Consider the following 15,399-nt stretch of genomic DNA (forward strand, 5'->3'; position numbering starts at 1 on the left):
AGAGTGGTTGTGATATAAGTAAACACCTGCTCAGAAAACAGACAAAAATACTAAATTCCCCTAAGGAGTTCAGCTTGGCTGTAGAGGGACCACCTCCACCTTGCTCTGGCAGAGCAAACACCAAGCCAGAATAGCACTTGCTTTCTTAGTTTAAGTTATAAATCCATAATGCATGTCTTAATCTTGACAGGACAACAGTGCAAGACCACTGGAATATGCAGTGTTATTTCAGCCAGACTTGCACACACAGTACGCATGGGACCCAGGGCACCGTGTGCTTATATCTAGTGCCTGATCATCAGGACCACTTGAAATACTTCACTTAGAAGGAGCAAGTAGCTAAAGCAACCACCTGAAGTGATTAGCCAGAGCCCCTGGAGCAAGGTCAAGCCCATCTAATCCATACTCTTGCCCTTTGGCAACAGGCGCATTCTTCTGTTCATTATGGTTTCTTAAACTCCACAATCTTAAGGACAGTCATGTTTCAGTCTATACACCACCATATGTGAGTCTACCTTAAGGGGCAGGCACCTGATTAAGGCTTTCACCTGAAATACTAAAAAAAATTTCTTCATGTTAAGCAGATCTGATAACAGCAATACAGCCACTGCATGAACAGAAACTATGTCTCAACCACAGTTCTGGAGTAATTTATTCTGCTAGATCCAAGCATACCATGTACTGACCCATACAGTGCCACACAGGTAAAATAGTCAACTGAAAAAAGCACTCCACTCCCAGCTAAAACACTTGCTAACATACCTTAAGTTCCTAAAGGCTCATTTAGCTTATCATCTCAGAGTTAAAAAAAAAAAGGCTAGTGTGTCACAGACTGATGGACACCCAACCCTGCTCTTCAGTATATGAAGTTTCTGTCAGAGTGACACTGAGCAGAAAGTCTTGCTCACTAATCCATTCACCCATTAAAAAACCTGCAGTTTGCCAGGTATCAAGGGACTTGTGTACATAGAAGTATAAAGAGGAACTCTTATTTCATTGCATCTAAAATAGTTTTGCTACTAGTAGGTCAGCATTTGCTCAAGTCTTTCAAAGCTCACCTAGACTTCACATACAACATAGGCAGTGTCTATCCATTCCTAGTGTATGGACACAGTTCCCTTCCACAGAGTTCAGAAGGACTTGTACTGCAGAACAGACATCAGATGAGACCTACTGAACAATGAAATTTACACCCCAGAGCTACATGAGCAATCATATTAATATTTAACATTAAATAATTAACAGAACTCCTCAAGATCCATCTTTTTTGTTCTGCAGGCACCAGGGAGTATGAGTTACCATCTAGTTCTTATTTTCATCCCTTCTCTGTAGCTCTAAAGACTGCAGAAGTGAAAAAGACTTATCTCCAGCCTTTTTTTTTCCTTATAGTTAAAGGCAGACAGACCAGAAGCCAGAGCAGGTGGATGAGGGAGGAAAGAAGTGGAAGTGCAAAAGTTTGTCTTTCATTGTACCCTCAGGTTTCATACGGCATGAAACTGGTTGCACTAATCCTCTCTGTCACAGGAGGACGTTGTCTTGTTTGTTAGCAAGGAAGCTAAGCTTTGTATTTAAGTGATTCATCTTGTTACTAAGATGGGGGAGCAAGAAGGGGAGAATTGTTTGGTCATTTTCTAGTTTGTTGCACCATCTGCTAAACTGGAGATACAGAAATAGTAAGGGGCAGGAATTCTACCACACAGAGAAACATAGTAGAAGGCTTGGAATAGTAACCCTAGCAGAGGGCTCATGTCTGCTCCTGTGTCCATCTTCGGAAGTCATCAACATTAGATATATAAGAAGAATTAAATGCCTCCTGATGTACATAATTGTGCAACTAAATCTTGAAAGAGCATATTCTTGTCTGGCTACAGCTGAGGATTAAGAGACCTTGAACTCTACCTGTCATTCATTCCTTAAACATCCACTTCCTTTGGTTTTCTAAGCTATTGGCCTTGGTTACATCCTGCAGGAAAGCACTTAATTACCAGGTCAAACAAAGTATTTTGTTTTAAGCCATTCTGCTCGGGTGATCTAACACTGCTGAGCATCCCTTTTGCCCTGCTCTCAAGAATGCATCATTAGCTTGCAGCTGACCCCTCACTTGCCCCATCTGTTTTGAAGTCTTCCTCCTTCCAACACACTTCCCCTCCTTTCCACCTAAGAAGGCTCAAGTCTGTCCAGCTATTGAATGTGCTCTGTATGAAGCTACTAATTATTCTCAAGACCTTTCCAGTTACTCTCAATTAACTAACCAACCAACCAACCAAAGTCATGGTGAGGGTGCATCCTAGTTTTATCTAAGGGGCTTTTATAATTTGTTTTCTAGATTTCATCCACTTTAATAAAACCTGACATTCAGTCTCCCTTGCTGACTGCTGCTTGTATTTATCGTATGATTCACAGTGGCACCTGAGCTGTCAGTCCGCTGCATAGCAAACATTATGCAAAGGCAGTTTGTGGCTTCCAAGTGACCCGTATTATTTACAGGTAACCCTGGTACCTTTACAGCTAACATCATCGTTAGTATCCAGACACTAAATATGTTAATTTACAGCTACATAAAACTGACCAGAGGACACATTCAAATGGGTGCTTGGCTTGCTACTGCTGTCTGATTTCAAAGTGTTGCCTGTAGCTGGAGTGCAAGGGAGGGGACAGGTGTATAACTGCACTGTGGAAACTGGCATCCTGTTCTGGATTAATCTTATCTTGGATCAGCAGCAAGTTCTGCTACCTCCCTATGGATTGTCCTCCTGGTCATACAGCATAGCAGAAAAGTACAAAGAGAGCTTGGAAGGACAGTCTGCAGTGGTATGGATATAGCGCCTTGCAAGTTACATCACAGTTAAGGATGTACAATTAGGAACCTGTAAGGCTTGAGTTAAATCGCTTGTGGGTGGTGCTTCAAGGATTAACACTGCTTTAACTGGACAGAAGAGCTGATTTGTTTGGGGATAAGAACCCATTCTCTGCCACCAAAATAGCACTGCTTATATGAGGGTGTGGCAAAGCAATACTGCAACAAAAAACCTGGTAGAGCTAAGCTCCATCATCTTTCTAACAGGTTCACAGGAAAGAATAAACCCACTTCTAACAAAATTAAATGTAGTATTTCAGAAAGTTTAGCTCTTTGTCAGTGTTGTGATAAAACAAGACTCAGTTTCTCTTAAGGATACTCCCGCTCCCAAGCTCAGTTTTTGCATCCTCTAAATCCACCCATCCAGATCACTTGAAGGCCGTGCCGTTCTGACTTACGGCAACCCCACTGCTTCAGGCCCTAGGCCTCAAAGAGACATCTGACAACACTCCAGATTTCTGACAAGCATTACACTGCTTAATCAGTAGTACAGCACTCCCCTGAAAAGAAGCGTAGGAAGAGTCACAGCTGTAAGCAGGCAGAAAGGCCCAGCCCAGCCCTTTGGGGAAGGCTAGCATAAGTGGTGCTGTTAAATACTGCAGCTATCTGAAGAGCCAAAACACAAGCGCAGCTCTGGGACTGGGGTGAGGAACTACTTTTAGGAGGCTCCAGGCTGAGCTGTCAGGAAAGCAGCTGCAATCTCTTCCAGCAGGGCTTCCCAGCAACAGGTGTCTGTAACCCTAGCACTAACACTACAGTGAGGAAGGAGCAAGACCCTTGCAGAAAGGAAAAATGCTTGTAAAACCTGTTCACATCATTAAATCCTCCTGTAACTTTTACTCTTAAAACTCGTACCTCAGCGACTGAAGTGCCTTCTGCAAGCTTTCACAGTAGCAGTCACTAGAAGTTAAGAGAGAAGGCTGATGAAGAGGTGACTCAAAGTTCAGGCTTCCCACCAGCTGCTGCCTGCCCCTGCGTCCACTGCTGAGACGATTGAGGTCTCTATGCCTGTTTTCATATGGCAATGGCATAGGCACATCCTGACCCACTCAACCACAAAAGGACTTACAGCAACAGCTCACCAGCATCGCAGTGGGTAAAGAGGATCATCATCCCACTGTCTACCCCCTCAGAGACAATGAAATGTTTTGAAATAGGCAGGACTAAACACACAAGATGTGGTTTCTCCGGATGAGAGGCCCTTGTATGATCAATTTATCAGGCTGAGCAAATTCAGCCCTGTCTCTCACAAGAGCAATGCTAAACAAAGTGTTCATAATGACAAAACCAGGAGTTTTTGCACAAGATGCGGGGTCCATCCCATTCCAGCATCACTTCTCCCTCAGCCCTGCAGGTCTTGCATAGGTTGAAGACTTCTCTGCAGACAGGGAAGAAGTACAGTTGACAAGATGCTTCATCTACTTGCTGTCAACACAAAAAAATTGATGGCAAGTCTGCTGGCCCCACTCACTTCATATTCTTTCTGCAGCAAACTCCCACAAACGTACAGATCTTTTTTTTTCTTTTTTTTTTTTTTTTTTAAAAATACTTGTTTCAGTGAATTAAGATGGACACCTCTCCCAGAAACAGGCAGGTGAATCCTCTGGGACCCATGGGATCCAGCTCTGGGACTAGCCCACTAGGAAGTACCTGGGAAGATCAGCACTCTCTTCTGCTCCTGCTCCCCTGTCCCCTTTGTCAGAATCACTGCAGGTGGATCCAGGTCCCAACTGTGGCCAGCAAGAAGTCTGTGGAGCCAGGCACACAAGGCACAGCTCTCTTCACACCCGGATCTGGTACCCATTGAGGTCTGGCATGGCTTTGGAATCGGCAGGCTTCTTCTCACCAGATGGCCTGTGAGCAAAGAGGGTAAGAAGTATCCAGAAACTGGTTTTTTTTCAGTTGGGAGGTGCTGCACATAGAGATGGCAGCACACGAAAAGGTACAGGAAAGCTTCAGACTTATCCTACGCTATTGAGGGCAGGATTATTCTACCACCTCCAGTAACTCTCCCAATGATCTCCACAGAAGAGAACGCAGGTTAGGAGGAGTAGAAAGTCCACTCTGATACCCCAGATCTGTTTCAGGAAAACAATCTCACTGACAGCAGTAATTTTTGGAATCTCTTTGGGGCACAGGTCTGTGAGATGCCAGAGCTCAGACCCCTGCGTAAGGTTAAATATCAGCTACCAAGATCACTGCCTATTTGAGCTGCCTTCCTCCTCCCTGCCAAAACAAAAAACCCCCAGCTGTCCCCACACTCCCCAAGCAATGATAAACTCACAAAGACACAGACTAGGGAAGAATGCTACTGCAGGTCAGACAAGTAACCCCTATTATAAAGAACCCCAGTAAGACATCAGAAGGATCCAAAACCAGACAGCAAGGTGGAGTCTATGAGTGAAACAGAGATGCTCTAGACAGGTCTCCTGCCCAGCAGCCCCACTCACCGTCGGTCCCCACGGCTGTTGCGCCGATGGGGGCTGGCCTGACCTCTTTGTGGGGACGAGACATCTTTCTTTCTGTCCTTGGTGGGAGATGGTGGCCCAGTTCCTTTGCCAATCTGCCAGAAAAATTAAAGTAAGAGCAACATGAGCAGAAAACCAATACAAGTAGTAACCAGAAAACACAAAGCCTAACAACAATTAATTATATGGGAATAAAAGACAAAAAGGCAAGGCAAGTGCATCAAAAATGCAAAAGCCAGAAAAAACAAGCTACAGTAACAGCTGTGGCTCCAAGGACTGTATATAGTCCAAGCTAATTGCAACTGCAGTAGTGCACCGGAGTCCATTAGGGGACCAAAGGAAAAGAGTCCCCAGCCTCCAATTCACCCTCTACTGCACCATCTAGGAGAGTGTCCTGCCACTTCATTCCCCCAGCACACCATCAGACAGGCAAGACAGCAGATGCAGCAGCAAACAACTTCTCCATCCTTGCGGCTTACCTTCAGCCTCATATCACGGGCATGTCTCTCAAGCTCTTTGCGGAAGTCTTCCCGGGTTAGCTTGTCTAGATCCAGGATGGAGTGCTTCCACTCAATCTGCTCCACACTGTGTGGGTCATGGGACACACAGTGGCCCAGCTTCACCTTTTTGAGAGTGTGCCAGCAGCGGCGATATGCCTCCTCGAAGTCAAAGATGAGTTCGCTCAGTGTGCGGAAGACGGGTGCTTTGTACATGAGCTCTTCACGTCGGCTGATGCCCAGTGCCCCATAGCGGCCTCCAAAGTTCACCCCCAGCACAATGTGTCGGAAGTAGTTCCCTGAGAAGTGGGTTTTGAAGCTGATGGGGAAACGGTCCAGCGTGGTCATGTTGTTGGTGAGGTAACTGACAGCAGCCACTATTCAGGAAGCAACCAGTGATACCATTTTCTTGACAACATTCTTCTTGCTCCAAACCCTCCCAGCCTGCTCAGCAGCACTAATTCAGGCATCATATAGGCAGGATTTGTTGTGCAGATCAAAAGTGCAGCTCATTGCAAGCTGCCCTACTTTCATGTGGGTCATGGGGAAACCAGATTTGCCCTCTTCAACAAGACCGTCAACAAAGGGAAGTTAATTTCGAGGCAGTTTGGTGATGCAGAAGTTGCAATGCTAACACCTCAAGTGTACTGTATTCCATAGCTCTCAAACTGTTACCACAGTAGCATTATTCCTCAGTTTGTTTTAGTCTGTTTTACTAACTACTACTTCACACACAAACCGAGGAACCTTTAGGACAAAATACTCATCAGACTACCCTTCGGAACCATTCACTTGCCATCTCTGCCTCCAGGTGGCTTTGCCAATGCGCATCAAGAATCTATAGCCCGAGTGACATAGACTAAGCCTGGAAGATAGCTAGGAAAGATGTGTACTTAAAGACAACACATGTCTAGAATTAATAAAGGTATTGCCTAAGCTGGCAGGCAGTGTTAGACATAATAGTAAAGTGACATACACCATAATTAGAAGTTGGGGAGGATCCCTAACTTATTTTAATGTAGAACACACACAGGCAACATTGCAGTAGGGGGACAATGTTATCCACAAAGGACTTCCTGACCTAACTCTAGCTAATATTTTTTCCCTCTTTAGATGTTCCTTAGATCCTTTATCTTTTACTCACTTGTAGAGTTGTCCAGAGCAGCACCACCCTTCTTGGGTAAGGAGGAGCAACTCTGAATAACTAGTTCTGATATTTCAGAGAATTGCTTGGATTTGGATTTTAATGGTGGGTTTTTTGAGAGAACTGGGGAGGGAAAACAGAGGGATATGAGGTTTGGTGACAATATTATCAGCAGCCTCAAAGCATGAGAAAGCAGAGGAAGAAACACAAGGATGGGCAGACATGCACAATTCCAAGAAGAAAGGATACATTCCCAGGATCACAGCTTCCAGGCATTTTATTGGCAGGGCCTCTTTGGTCATTTCTTTGGCCAGGTCCATCAGCCTGCAGAGTGGGACAAGGGAAAGACGAGGACAGTTAGAGGGCTTGTGCTATGCAAGTACAGCCAGTTCAGCCCTTTTGCACCGTATACGTAAGGTAGGTTTCCAGGAGAGCGGGTGGCCCACTGTGGACAGGGAACAGAAGAAAATATCTTCTTTAGGAATGTACTAAATCCAATCGAGGTCTCTATCACATGCTCTCTATTGCTGCTTACAAAGAACTCCCTTCAGTGAGTTACAGCAAAGCTTCCTACTAGGCCAACCTCTGTTCTCAGGGAAACCACAGCACTTGGCTCAGTGAGTTCTGGATGCACACCAGTGTGACCAGAAGCAGAAGCCTCAAAGGACCAAGAGCCAGCAATGTTTGCCTCACAAGGTTCAAGGACAGTGAAGCCCTCTGTCATCAACCCTACTCTCTGTTCAACAAATACTGTGGAGGACACATTGCACTGATTACAACACAAGAAATTTGGGGTCGCATGAGTCTATGGACTAGACCAATAGTAAGAAGCCAATCTTAGAAGACTCTCAATATGCTGGCCAAGAAAGTCAATGAACATCAGGTGCTTATCTCCAGGAACTTATGGGGCACAGCTCTTCCCCAAATCTGCAGTTAGGAGAATCCCCCTTTTCCTTCAAAGTATGAGACACCAAAAGCTTAGTGAGCCTGGATTCTGCAAAGGCACTCACAGGAGCTATGAAGTTAGACCTGTAAAGATACTTGGCTTTTACAGAGCTTGTTTAGGGCAGGACCTAATTTCAGAATCCATCAGAAGTTCATAGAGTTATATTCCAATTAGAAGCAGGCAGAATCTGCACATCTGTGAAATACATTTACATTATTTTAGTGGATTTACTGATTCATGACAAGAAAACCTACTCTTGTCCTTGAGAAAGGCCAGACACAGCTCTGCCCAGCCATGCCCCAGGCAACAGACAATAAAATCACCTAAATTAGGATGGAGCTGCAGTAGTGAAAGCCCTGAGTGCCACCTAGACCTTGGCCAGGGGGTGGAAGAAAAAGTAGTGGGTATAGCAGGGCCCCGACATCTTAAAGCAAGGATTAAATGCTGTAGGGGCTGCCAGCACTTACCCAGTCAGAGGTCTGCTCTTCTTAATTTCAAAGAATTGTGTCCCAGTGTGATTGTACCTGGAGGCAAGAAGTTAAGGGCTTGGCAGCTTGGAAAGTAGAAGAAAGTTTGAAGAAAACCTGTCTGAAGAACTTCCATGTTACTATTCTCAAAGCAAAGTCATGATCTCACAAATAAAAGAGCAATGCAAGAAAGACCCCACCTACCTTTCCTGCATTCCTCCCATTTATAGTCCCTTCTCACTTCCACTGTATTTCCTTCTTGTCAATTCTTCTCTTTCTCCTCCCCATACACAGGTTTCCACTCCATTTCCCAAATGCCCATGCTGACAGCACATGGTCTGCTCAGCTTTCCAGTTACCAGAGCAGAACAAAGTTTGATAGATGTCTGCCTGCTTTGGTCTGCACAGAACGCATGGAGCATTGAAACATTCATGGTACCTTATTCTAAGACTGACTGGGACCCAATCCCGAGCACAACCACCTTAGATGGATGAGAGGTGCCAAAAGGTCTGCCTTCGTACCTTGTTCTAGGGCTGAAGCCAGAGCTAGCTCTGTATCTCATCAGTGAGATTAGACTGTGCTTGCATGGCACATACCTGCTGTCCAGCACAACAGGGATGGGGAAATCTCATTCCCAGGACAGAGTCACACAGGCAGCTCTGCATATAAAGGGGCAGGATACCACAGATGCACAAAAGCAGGGTGGCTGACTGTCCTTAGACAGCTACAGAGAAGAGTGTTGGAGTAGGATGACCTGAGAGGCAGCCTTCTCACCACCACAGCTCACCCATGCCTTAACAGTGAGGTGACACAGTTTGTAGTCCAGCTCAGACCCAGCTGTTAGGGTCTCAAATATGCATAATTTTAACAAAATGGCACTGTAAAGCCACTGACCTAGAAGGGTGGGTAGTGGGGAAAGGGCCTTGACAACACGCCCATTTGTTACATGGAGGGAACAGGATCAGAAGGTAGCTCTAGCCGAAGAGAAACACAGCTGCAAAACAAACCATCATCCCAAGTCCAGCTTCCTGTTTTCAGGGAGCAAGTTTCAGTTCCCCTCCAGCTACAACAGAATGAGCTTTTCTGTTCTTCAGAGGGGAAGAAAGTCCCCTTTCTCCCTCCTGCTGGGTTATCACACCAGTGGCTAAGGTAACGGTAAAGGATACTGAAGCTCCCTGATGTAGCGCTGTACAGCTTCCAGGCGCTCAGGGATGGGGGTGGATGGCTGGAACGCAGGCACACTTGGTATGGGAATCTGAAATGGGGAGCAGAACTTAAATCACTGCTTCCAAACCTCTCCAGCTTCTTGCTGAACTCAGTGGCATATAGCTACAGGGAGCATGTTCCTCTGAAACAAGCCCCTTCTTGCTGCCCGAAGTGACCACACCAGGAACATTCCTCTGTTCCCACACTGATAACTGGGAAGGGATTCAGAACGAAGCACTACAACAGAGCTGCAAGAGAAACTGTGTGAAAGGGTCCTGCATTTAGGCAACGTTACATTGGAAGAATTAGATAAAATTAACTGACGAGGCAAGATGTGAGATAGGGAAGCTATCGCCTGAGGGAGCTTGGCCTAATTTGAGTATGGAAACTGCAAGACACAAAACAAAAATAAGAAGAGAGAGGCAAAAACAGAGAATGACTTTCCCCAAGGCCACCAGAGCATGGAACAGTCCTGTAAGCAAGGGTATAAAGGTCCCTTAGTGCCTCCTAGCATCTTAGGTGAGTTGGCACTGACTAGGACACAGGCTTGACAGCATCATGACTCTCCCCTCTGCAATGTCTGTTGTTTTGAATTACGTGGCCACAGAATGATGTCTGAAAGTTCACCATTCAGACTGCTGTCCCATTCTGAGGCCTCAGCCTTATGGGTCCAGTCAGATTTTTCTCACCATTTGTTCTACAGGGGATAACTCCAAATGGTCAGTAGCTGAGCAAATGTGTCTAAGGAAAGAAAAGGGTCCTGTCCACATGACAAATATAAATGGAGAAGACACAAATTTGGTGCGACTGACAGGCTTGGAGAAACAGCCTAGCATTTTCCCTCTAAAGGATAGCTCATGCCTTGCACACACCCCTCTGATACCAGACTGCAGCTTTTCACAGCAGTTTGGTTTTTAGCATTTCAGTTCCTCCTCAGACTTCCCCCAGAGCTGGGCTATCCCCAGCTAAGAAAGAGTGAGTCAGAACCAGATCTTCCCTTGGGCCTTCCACTCTGCTGTGCATAACTGCCTCTGCTGGCCATGGTTTTGTAGCCAGCAGTTCTGCTTAGCCTCTCATCACGCTCCACGTGTATTTCTGTGGCCCCTCATTTCCATACCTCCTTCTTCTGCCCTGGGTTGGCACAAATGACTGGTGAACCAGGTCAGGCACCTGAAACAGCTGAAAGCCGAGCCACCAAGCATGGGTAGTTTTCAGTCAGATCAGTTCCCTGTCCTGGTTTGCCACATGGTTGCACTCTGCTTGTGCCCACACAGCACAGGGGCCAGAGACTGCTTAGCCTTCAGAGATGGGCTGTTGCTGCCTCTGGAAACCATAACCTGTGTTTTTCAGCCTAGCTCCAAACACCATCAGCAAGTAAACACTGAGCTAAACTCAGTTTCTATCAATTTTCTCTCCTGTTTTGATCTTTCTTTTCTTTTTTTTGGAAAACTAAGAAGCACCATTTGGCCACTGGTACCCATTTTCCTAGCGCCTCTTGGAGGTGCCAATTGCCATCTCCAGTGCCTCATTTCCATACCCTGTGTGGAGCAAGCAGAGGCACAGGCTGGCTCATTTGCAGGAGACAGCACAGGAGCGGCAGGAGCAGATGTGAAACTGGGTTTGTTTAGCCGCAGCAGGAGCAGGGAAGGCTCCAGAGAGCGGCACAGAGATGGAGCCATCTCTGGAACCGCACAAGCTGAGTCAGTTTGGATGTTGTGAGCTGACACACTGAGTCACAGGAAATCATTTCCAGGCAGAAACAATGAAAAGAGGTAACAACCAGGACAGTCTGACTATTTAACTTTGTTTCATGCCTTCAGCATGGAGACTTTCATGCTTTTTAAGGGTAGACAGATTAAGTGCATGTTGACAGCACAGACGAATGATTCTGGGTAGTTACTCCTCCCTTTACTAGTACAGACCCCCAGATCCCCTTTTCCTCAAAGGACTCTGCAACACTGAGACAGTGTAATGGCAACCAGTTCAGCAGGGGACTAGTTAATGCAGAAGAGCCTCCTGCACCTCAAGTAATTAAACTGATGAAAGTACAGCTTGCTCTCTCTCTCAGATCTGGGCCTGCAGCCCAGACTGGGCTACAGTTTCTTTTGCATCAGGTCTATAGTGTTTTAATGGGGCAACAGAAGCAGGAGGAGAGGAATAAGGTCTCCATTCCTCAATCACACACTGACAGCATAGGAGACCCTAATGCTTTCTTCTTACCCAGCATCATCCACTGCACATCTCAGAAGGGCTATAAATATTAGGCAGTCTTCACAATCCTCCAGAAAGCAGAGAGGAATTTATTTGTAACAGAAAAGATAGGAAATCAGATCTATTTTGCTTTCCTTTTAGTTATTCTGAAAGCTGGAGAGAGAGCCAGGAAGAGAGCCCAGATTTCCCAGAGCACATACCTCTGCCAGGCTTAGCAGACTAACTGAACACGTCCTTGGTCCCTCACCACTTGTATGGAGGGGCTGCGTCACCCCACTCCTAGATTCATGCACCCCCGCGGGCTGGCTATATGTGTGGGATTGGGACTCTGCTTTTGGAAAGGGGATCCTGAGAACAACAGAGATCTTAATGTACAGTGAGCCATGCTGTACATGAGACAAGGCAGATGGGAGAGAGGCACAGACAAAGCTCCACCCTTGTCCATATCACAGAGGTGCTTTTTTGGCCAGCCTAGTTTAGCAATAGTTTCTTTTATGGTGCTTATATGCATCCAAGCTCCTCCCCAATCTTCCTTTTGCAAGCAACATGGGAGCAATACCAATCCCAGTTATTAGCCTGACTAAAGAAACTATTTTTTTCCCATCTCTTCTTGAGCTCATTAGATGCATCTCTTCCTGTCTTTGCCCTGATAATGACCTCATTTAAAATCCATCATTTCTTAATGAGGCAAGCACACATCACTTTGTATTTCCATTGTGCACCCATTTGATGGTCCCGGCAGCTCCAAGCAAAGCAACACCCCACCCTGTTTCTAGAAAGGAAACAAGCTACAGGAGGGTGGCACTCTCAAGCCTAGCATGCGTGCCCAATCAACTATATCCTGCCATAGTGGCACAGCTCACTTGATGCCCACTCACCCCAAATCTACTGGAAGGAAATGGCGACTAGAGGTCTCACACCCCAGTGAAAAGACACAGCTCCTGCAGCTGATCTGAAGAGTACACTCATTGCCCTAATTCCCATCTGTTGCATCAGCCATTCAAAGAAACCTGATGGCACAGAGACAGGTGGTGATATAAGCAGCCCTCAAAAATAAAAACACATCCCTAGAGGGAAAAGGGAAGTAGGGAAACAGAGCCCATTCATCCTTGCTGCTTCCTGCATCCCAGCATCCTCTCAGCTGTATGGCTGGTAAGCTTGGGAATGGGATCTCGGATTGCGGAGTGCTGAATAGAGTTTATAGATCTGGTTCCCAAGGGTGCTAACAGATGCCAAAAAATTGGATAGCCCAGTTTCACCTGTTATTGCAAGAGCTCATACCACTTGTGTCCCCTAACCATCACCCTTTGGCACCAAGACTGTAAAGTGCGAACAGTGGAAGTACTTCACATTAAGAACAAAACCAGAGACTGAACACTGTATTTCCCTCCCCTCATGCACTGGACTCTTGTCTGTGAACTTCTTTCTTCCATTTCCCTCACCTCTCCTGGCCAAATTGGCCCTTTTGGTCAGGAAATTAAGTAGTGTGTGTCCTGATTGATCTGAAACATGTTTTCAGCCTTCACCCAGGCTCAGGACAAAGTCAGAGGTGAGGAAGGAAATCTGAAAAGGAAGGAAAAGTCTAGTGGGGTTAGAATAGGGACTGTAATCAGGATTCAAGGTTTGTTCTGGTTGCTGCCACAGATGCCTATAACTCTTCACTGCACAAAGGCTATTACATCACACGCTTCTCCAGAGTTCCTCACGGAAAGCATTACGGATTGCCTGTGCACTATATAATAGCATATTCTTGCATATTTCAAATTACCTTCCCAAGGAGCTAGGTCCTTGGTAAAAAAGCCCGGGCAGGAAAAACTTCATCTTTTTGTGTTTGAATTTCCTCTGTTTGCATGATGGGAATACTCTGATAACTCACCAATGGAGTGACACACCAAATGTTTGCGGTGTCTTTTGTTCACAGGATGCCAATGAAAGGGGGAGATCTTTCTCCAGCTGAGGTGCAACACAGATATAGCAACAATCACAGGAGTTCACATGCAAATGTTTCGGTATGGCACAAGGTTAAGTGAAATGATCACCGGTTCCTCCTTACTTCGTAGAGTTCTCTGCAGCAAGGCCAGGAACGGGCTCGGAAATCACAACATCTGACCCTACAGCAGCAACAAGCTCTGCAGTCGTTCGCTAACTCCTCATAAAACTCTTTGGCACGAGGAGCCTCTTTTCTGACGGACACCGTTCTGTGCAAGAATGCCTTTCGGTGTGGGAGACTGTACCCAAATCTGATTTCTTCTGGTTCAAAGACTCGCCTCTGCCTGTCTCACTTACCCTCCCACCTCAAGTATTCGGACTCTTCTAATTTAACTCCCCTCACCTTTTCATCATTCATCCAGTCTTCCTCCTTAGGGCAACCCACCTCCATTAGCCATCTGAAGTCTTGTTTTGCAGCGAGGCCTCAGAAGAAGAGGGTGCCGCGGGCGCGGCAGGGCAGAGCAGAGCCCCGCAGACACCCTCCCGCACCCCGAGTCGGAGCGTGGCTTTGCTTCCTGCAAGGGCTCCCCCGGGGGCCCTTTTCCCGAGGGATCGCTCCCGAGCCGGGGAGCCCGGCCTCCACGGGGGGCAGGCGAGGGACCCCTCCTAGCGGGATGCCACCGTTTCCCCTCTTCCCGGCCCGGCCGGGGCGCTCCCGCCGGGACCCCGCGCCGCAGCAGCCCCGGGGGGCGGTGGTGGGGTGTGTGTGCGGGTGCCGCTGTGTGGGTGTCTCACCTTGGGCAGGTCGGCGGCGCCCCGGATCCTCTGCGCCACCCGCTCCCCCTCGGGGTGGATCCTGCCCACATGCCGCCACATCCGCTCCCAGGTGGGCTCGTCCACGGGCAGCCCGCCGCGGTTGACGAAGAAGGGGACGCCGCCGTCGCGGAGGTCCTCCTCGCCCTCCTCCTCCTGCTGCTCCTCGTCCCGCGCCGCCGCCGCCGCCGCCTCGCCGGACGGGGGGTGCCTGGCGGCGGCCGCGGCCCCGCCGCCCCCCGGCGTCGGCATCGGCATCGCCGCCCGCGCTCAGCGCCCGCCGCCCGCCGCCGGGCCGCCGGGGGCCGCGCCCCGCATGGCCGGCGCACCGGGCACGGGGCGTCACCGCCCCCGCCTCGCCCCCGCAGATATCAAGGCGGAGGGTTTTCGGGGAAAAGGGGAGGAAAAGCCGGGCGGGGCGGCGCCGGGTGCCGCATCAGGCCGCCGCGGCGGGGGAGGCGCCGGCGGCCCAACCGCCCGCGGCAGTGACGGCGGGCACCGCGCGGGGCGGGGCGGGCCTGCCGCCGGGGCGCCCCCGCCGCGCCGCCTCCCGGGCGCTCGGGGGGGCGGGCGGGGACAGCCGCCTCCCCGGCGGATGCTGCATGCGGGGTAACAAAGCCCCCGCGCGGGGCGGGGCCGGGATGGGCCGGGCCGGGCCGGGCGCCGCTCCCCTCCCCTCCCCTCCCCTCCGGGCCGGGCGGCCTCGCAGGCCCCGGGTCGCGGCGGGCGCCCACCGCCGTGCCCGGAGCCGGCCTGCCGCTGGCGGGGGCGGGGGTGCCGCTGCCCACGGGCGATAAGGCCGGGAGGCGGCTGCGGCCGGGTGATAAGGGGGCGGGGCGGGAGCGAGCCGCTGGGCGGGGG

At 48.7% G+C, this 15,399-nt stretch overlaps 2 protein-coding genes across 5 annotated transcripts in view; one reads left to right on the plus strand and one right to left on the minus strand.

The window, feature by feature from the left end:
• ANGEL1 (angel homolog 1) overlaps positions 1 to 13,856 on the plus strand; it is a 30,400-nt gene extending 16,544 nt beyond the window's left edge. The window contains exon 12 of one of the 2 annotated variants that reach the window (XM_075030112.1): positions 13,718 to 13,847. Coding sequence is in view for 1 of the 2 variants with exons in the window: in XM_075030114.1 (XP_074886215.1) it covers positions 13,718 to 13,728 (11 nt within the window). In the remaining variant the exon portion in view is untranslated. Of the gene's footprint in view, positions 1 to 13,717 lie in introns of both variants that reach the window. The other variant, XM_075030114.1, reaches the window with a different exon arrangement.
• VASH1 (vasohibin 1) lies at positions 2,649 to 15,064 on the minus strand. 3 transcript variants are annotated; one of them, XR_012650720.1, is made up of 8 exons: positions 14,521 to 15,063; positions 9,546 to 9,634; positions 8,380 to 8,436; positions 7,216 to 7,290; positions 5,805 to 6,186; positions 5,308 to 5,420; positions 4,508 to 4,711; positions 2,649 to 4,235 (listed from the first exon to the last, which is right to left on the minus strand). XR_012650720.1 is itself a non-coding variant. In XM_075030119.1 (7 exons), exons 1-7 carry the CDS (start codon positions 14,794 to 14,796, stop codon positions 4,639 to 4,641), a joined length of 1,065 nt encoding a protein of 354 aa, XP_074886220.1. In that variant the 5' UTR covers positions 14,797 to 15,064; the 3' UTR covers positions 2,649 to 4,638. The 3 variants fall into 3 exon arrangements, 1 of the variants encoding a protein (XP_074886220.1); XR_012650719.1 differs by having other exon boundaries at positions 2,649 to 4,282; XM_075030119.1 differs by having other exon boundaries at positions 2,649 to 4,711; positions 14,521 to 15,064.
• Between the last annotated feature and the right edge of the window lie 335 nt (positions 15,065 to 15,399).

The sequence above is a fragment of the Buteo buteo genome, chromosome 6 (assembly GCF_964188355.1).
Source record: "Buteo buteo chromosome 6, bButBut1.hap1.1, whole genome shotgun sequence".
In the NCBI taxonomy this organism is placed as follows: domain Eukaryota; kingdom Metazoa; phylum Chordata; class Aves; order Accipitriformes; family Accipitridae; genus Buteo; species Buteo buteo.

What these genes read in the sequence shown, in the direction of transcription:
- VASH1 (XM_075030119.1), bottom strand. Translation starts at nt 14,796, where the DNA reads ATGCCGATGCCGACGCCGGGGGGCGGCGGGGCCGCGGCCGCCGCCAGG. An exon ending in CGCTACATCAGGGAGCTTCA is followed by an intron (nt 8,437 to 9,545) that starts GTATCCTTTACC and finishes TCTTGCCTCCAG; the next exon opens with GTACAATCACACTGGGACAC. An exon ending in AAGAGCAGACCTCTGACTGG is followed by an intron (nt 7,291 to 8,379) that starts GTAAGTGCTGGC and finishes CCCACTCTGCAG; the next exon opens with GCTGATGGACCTGGCCAAAG.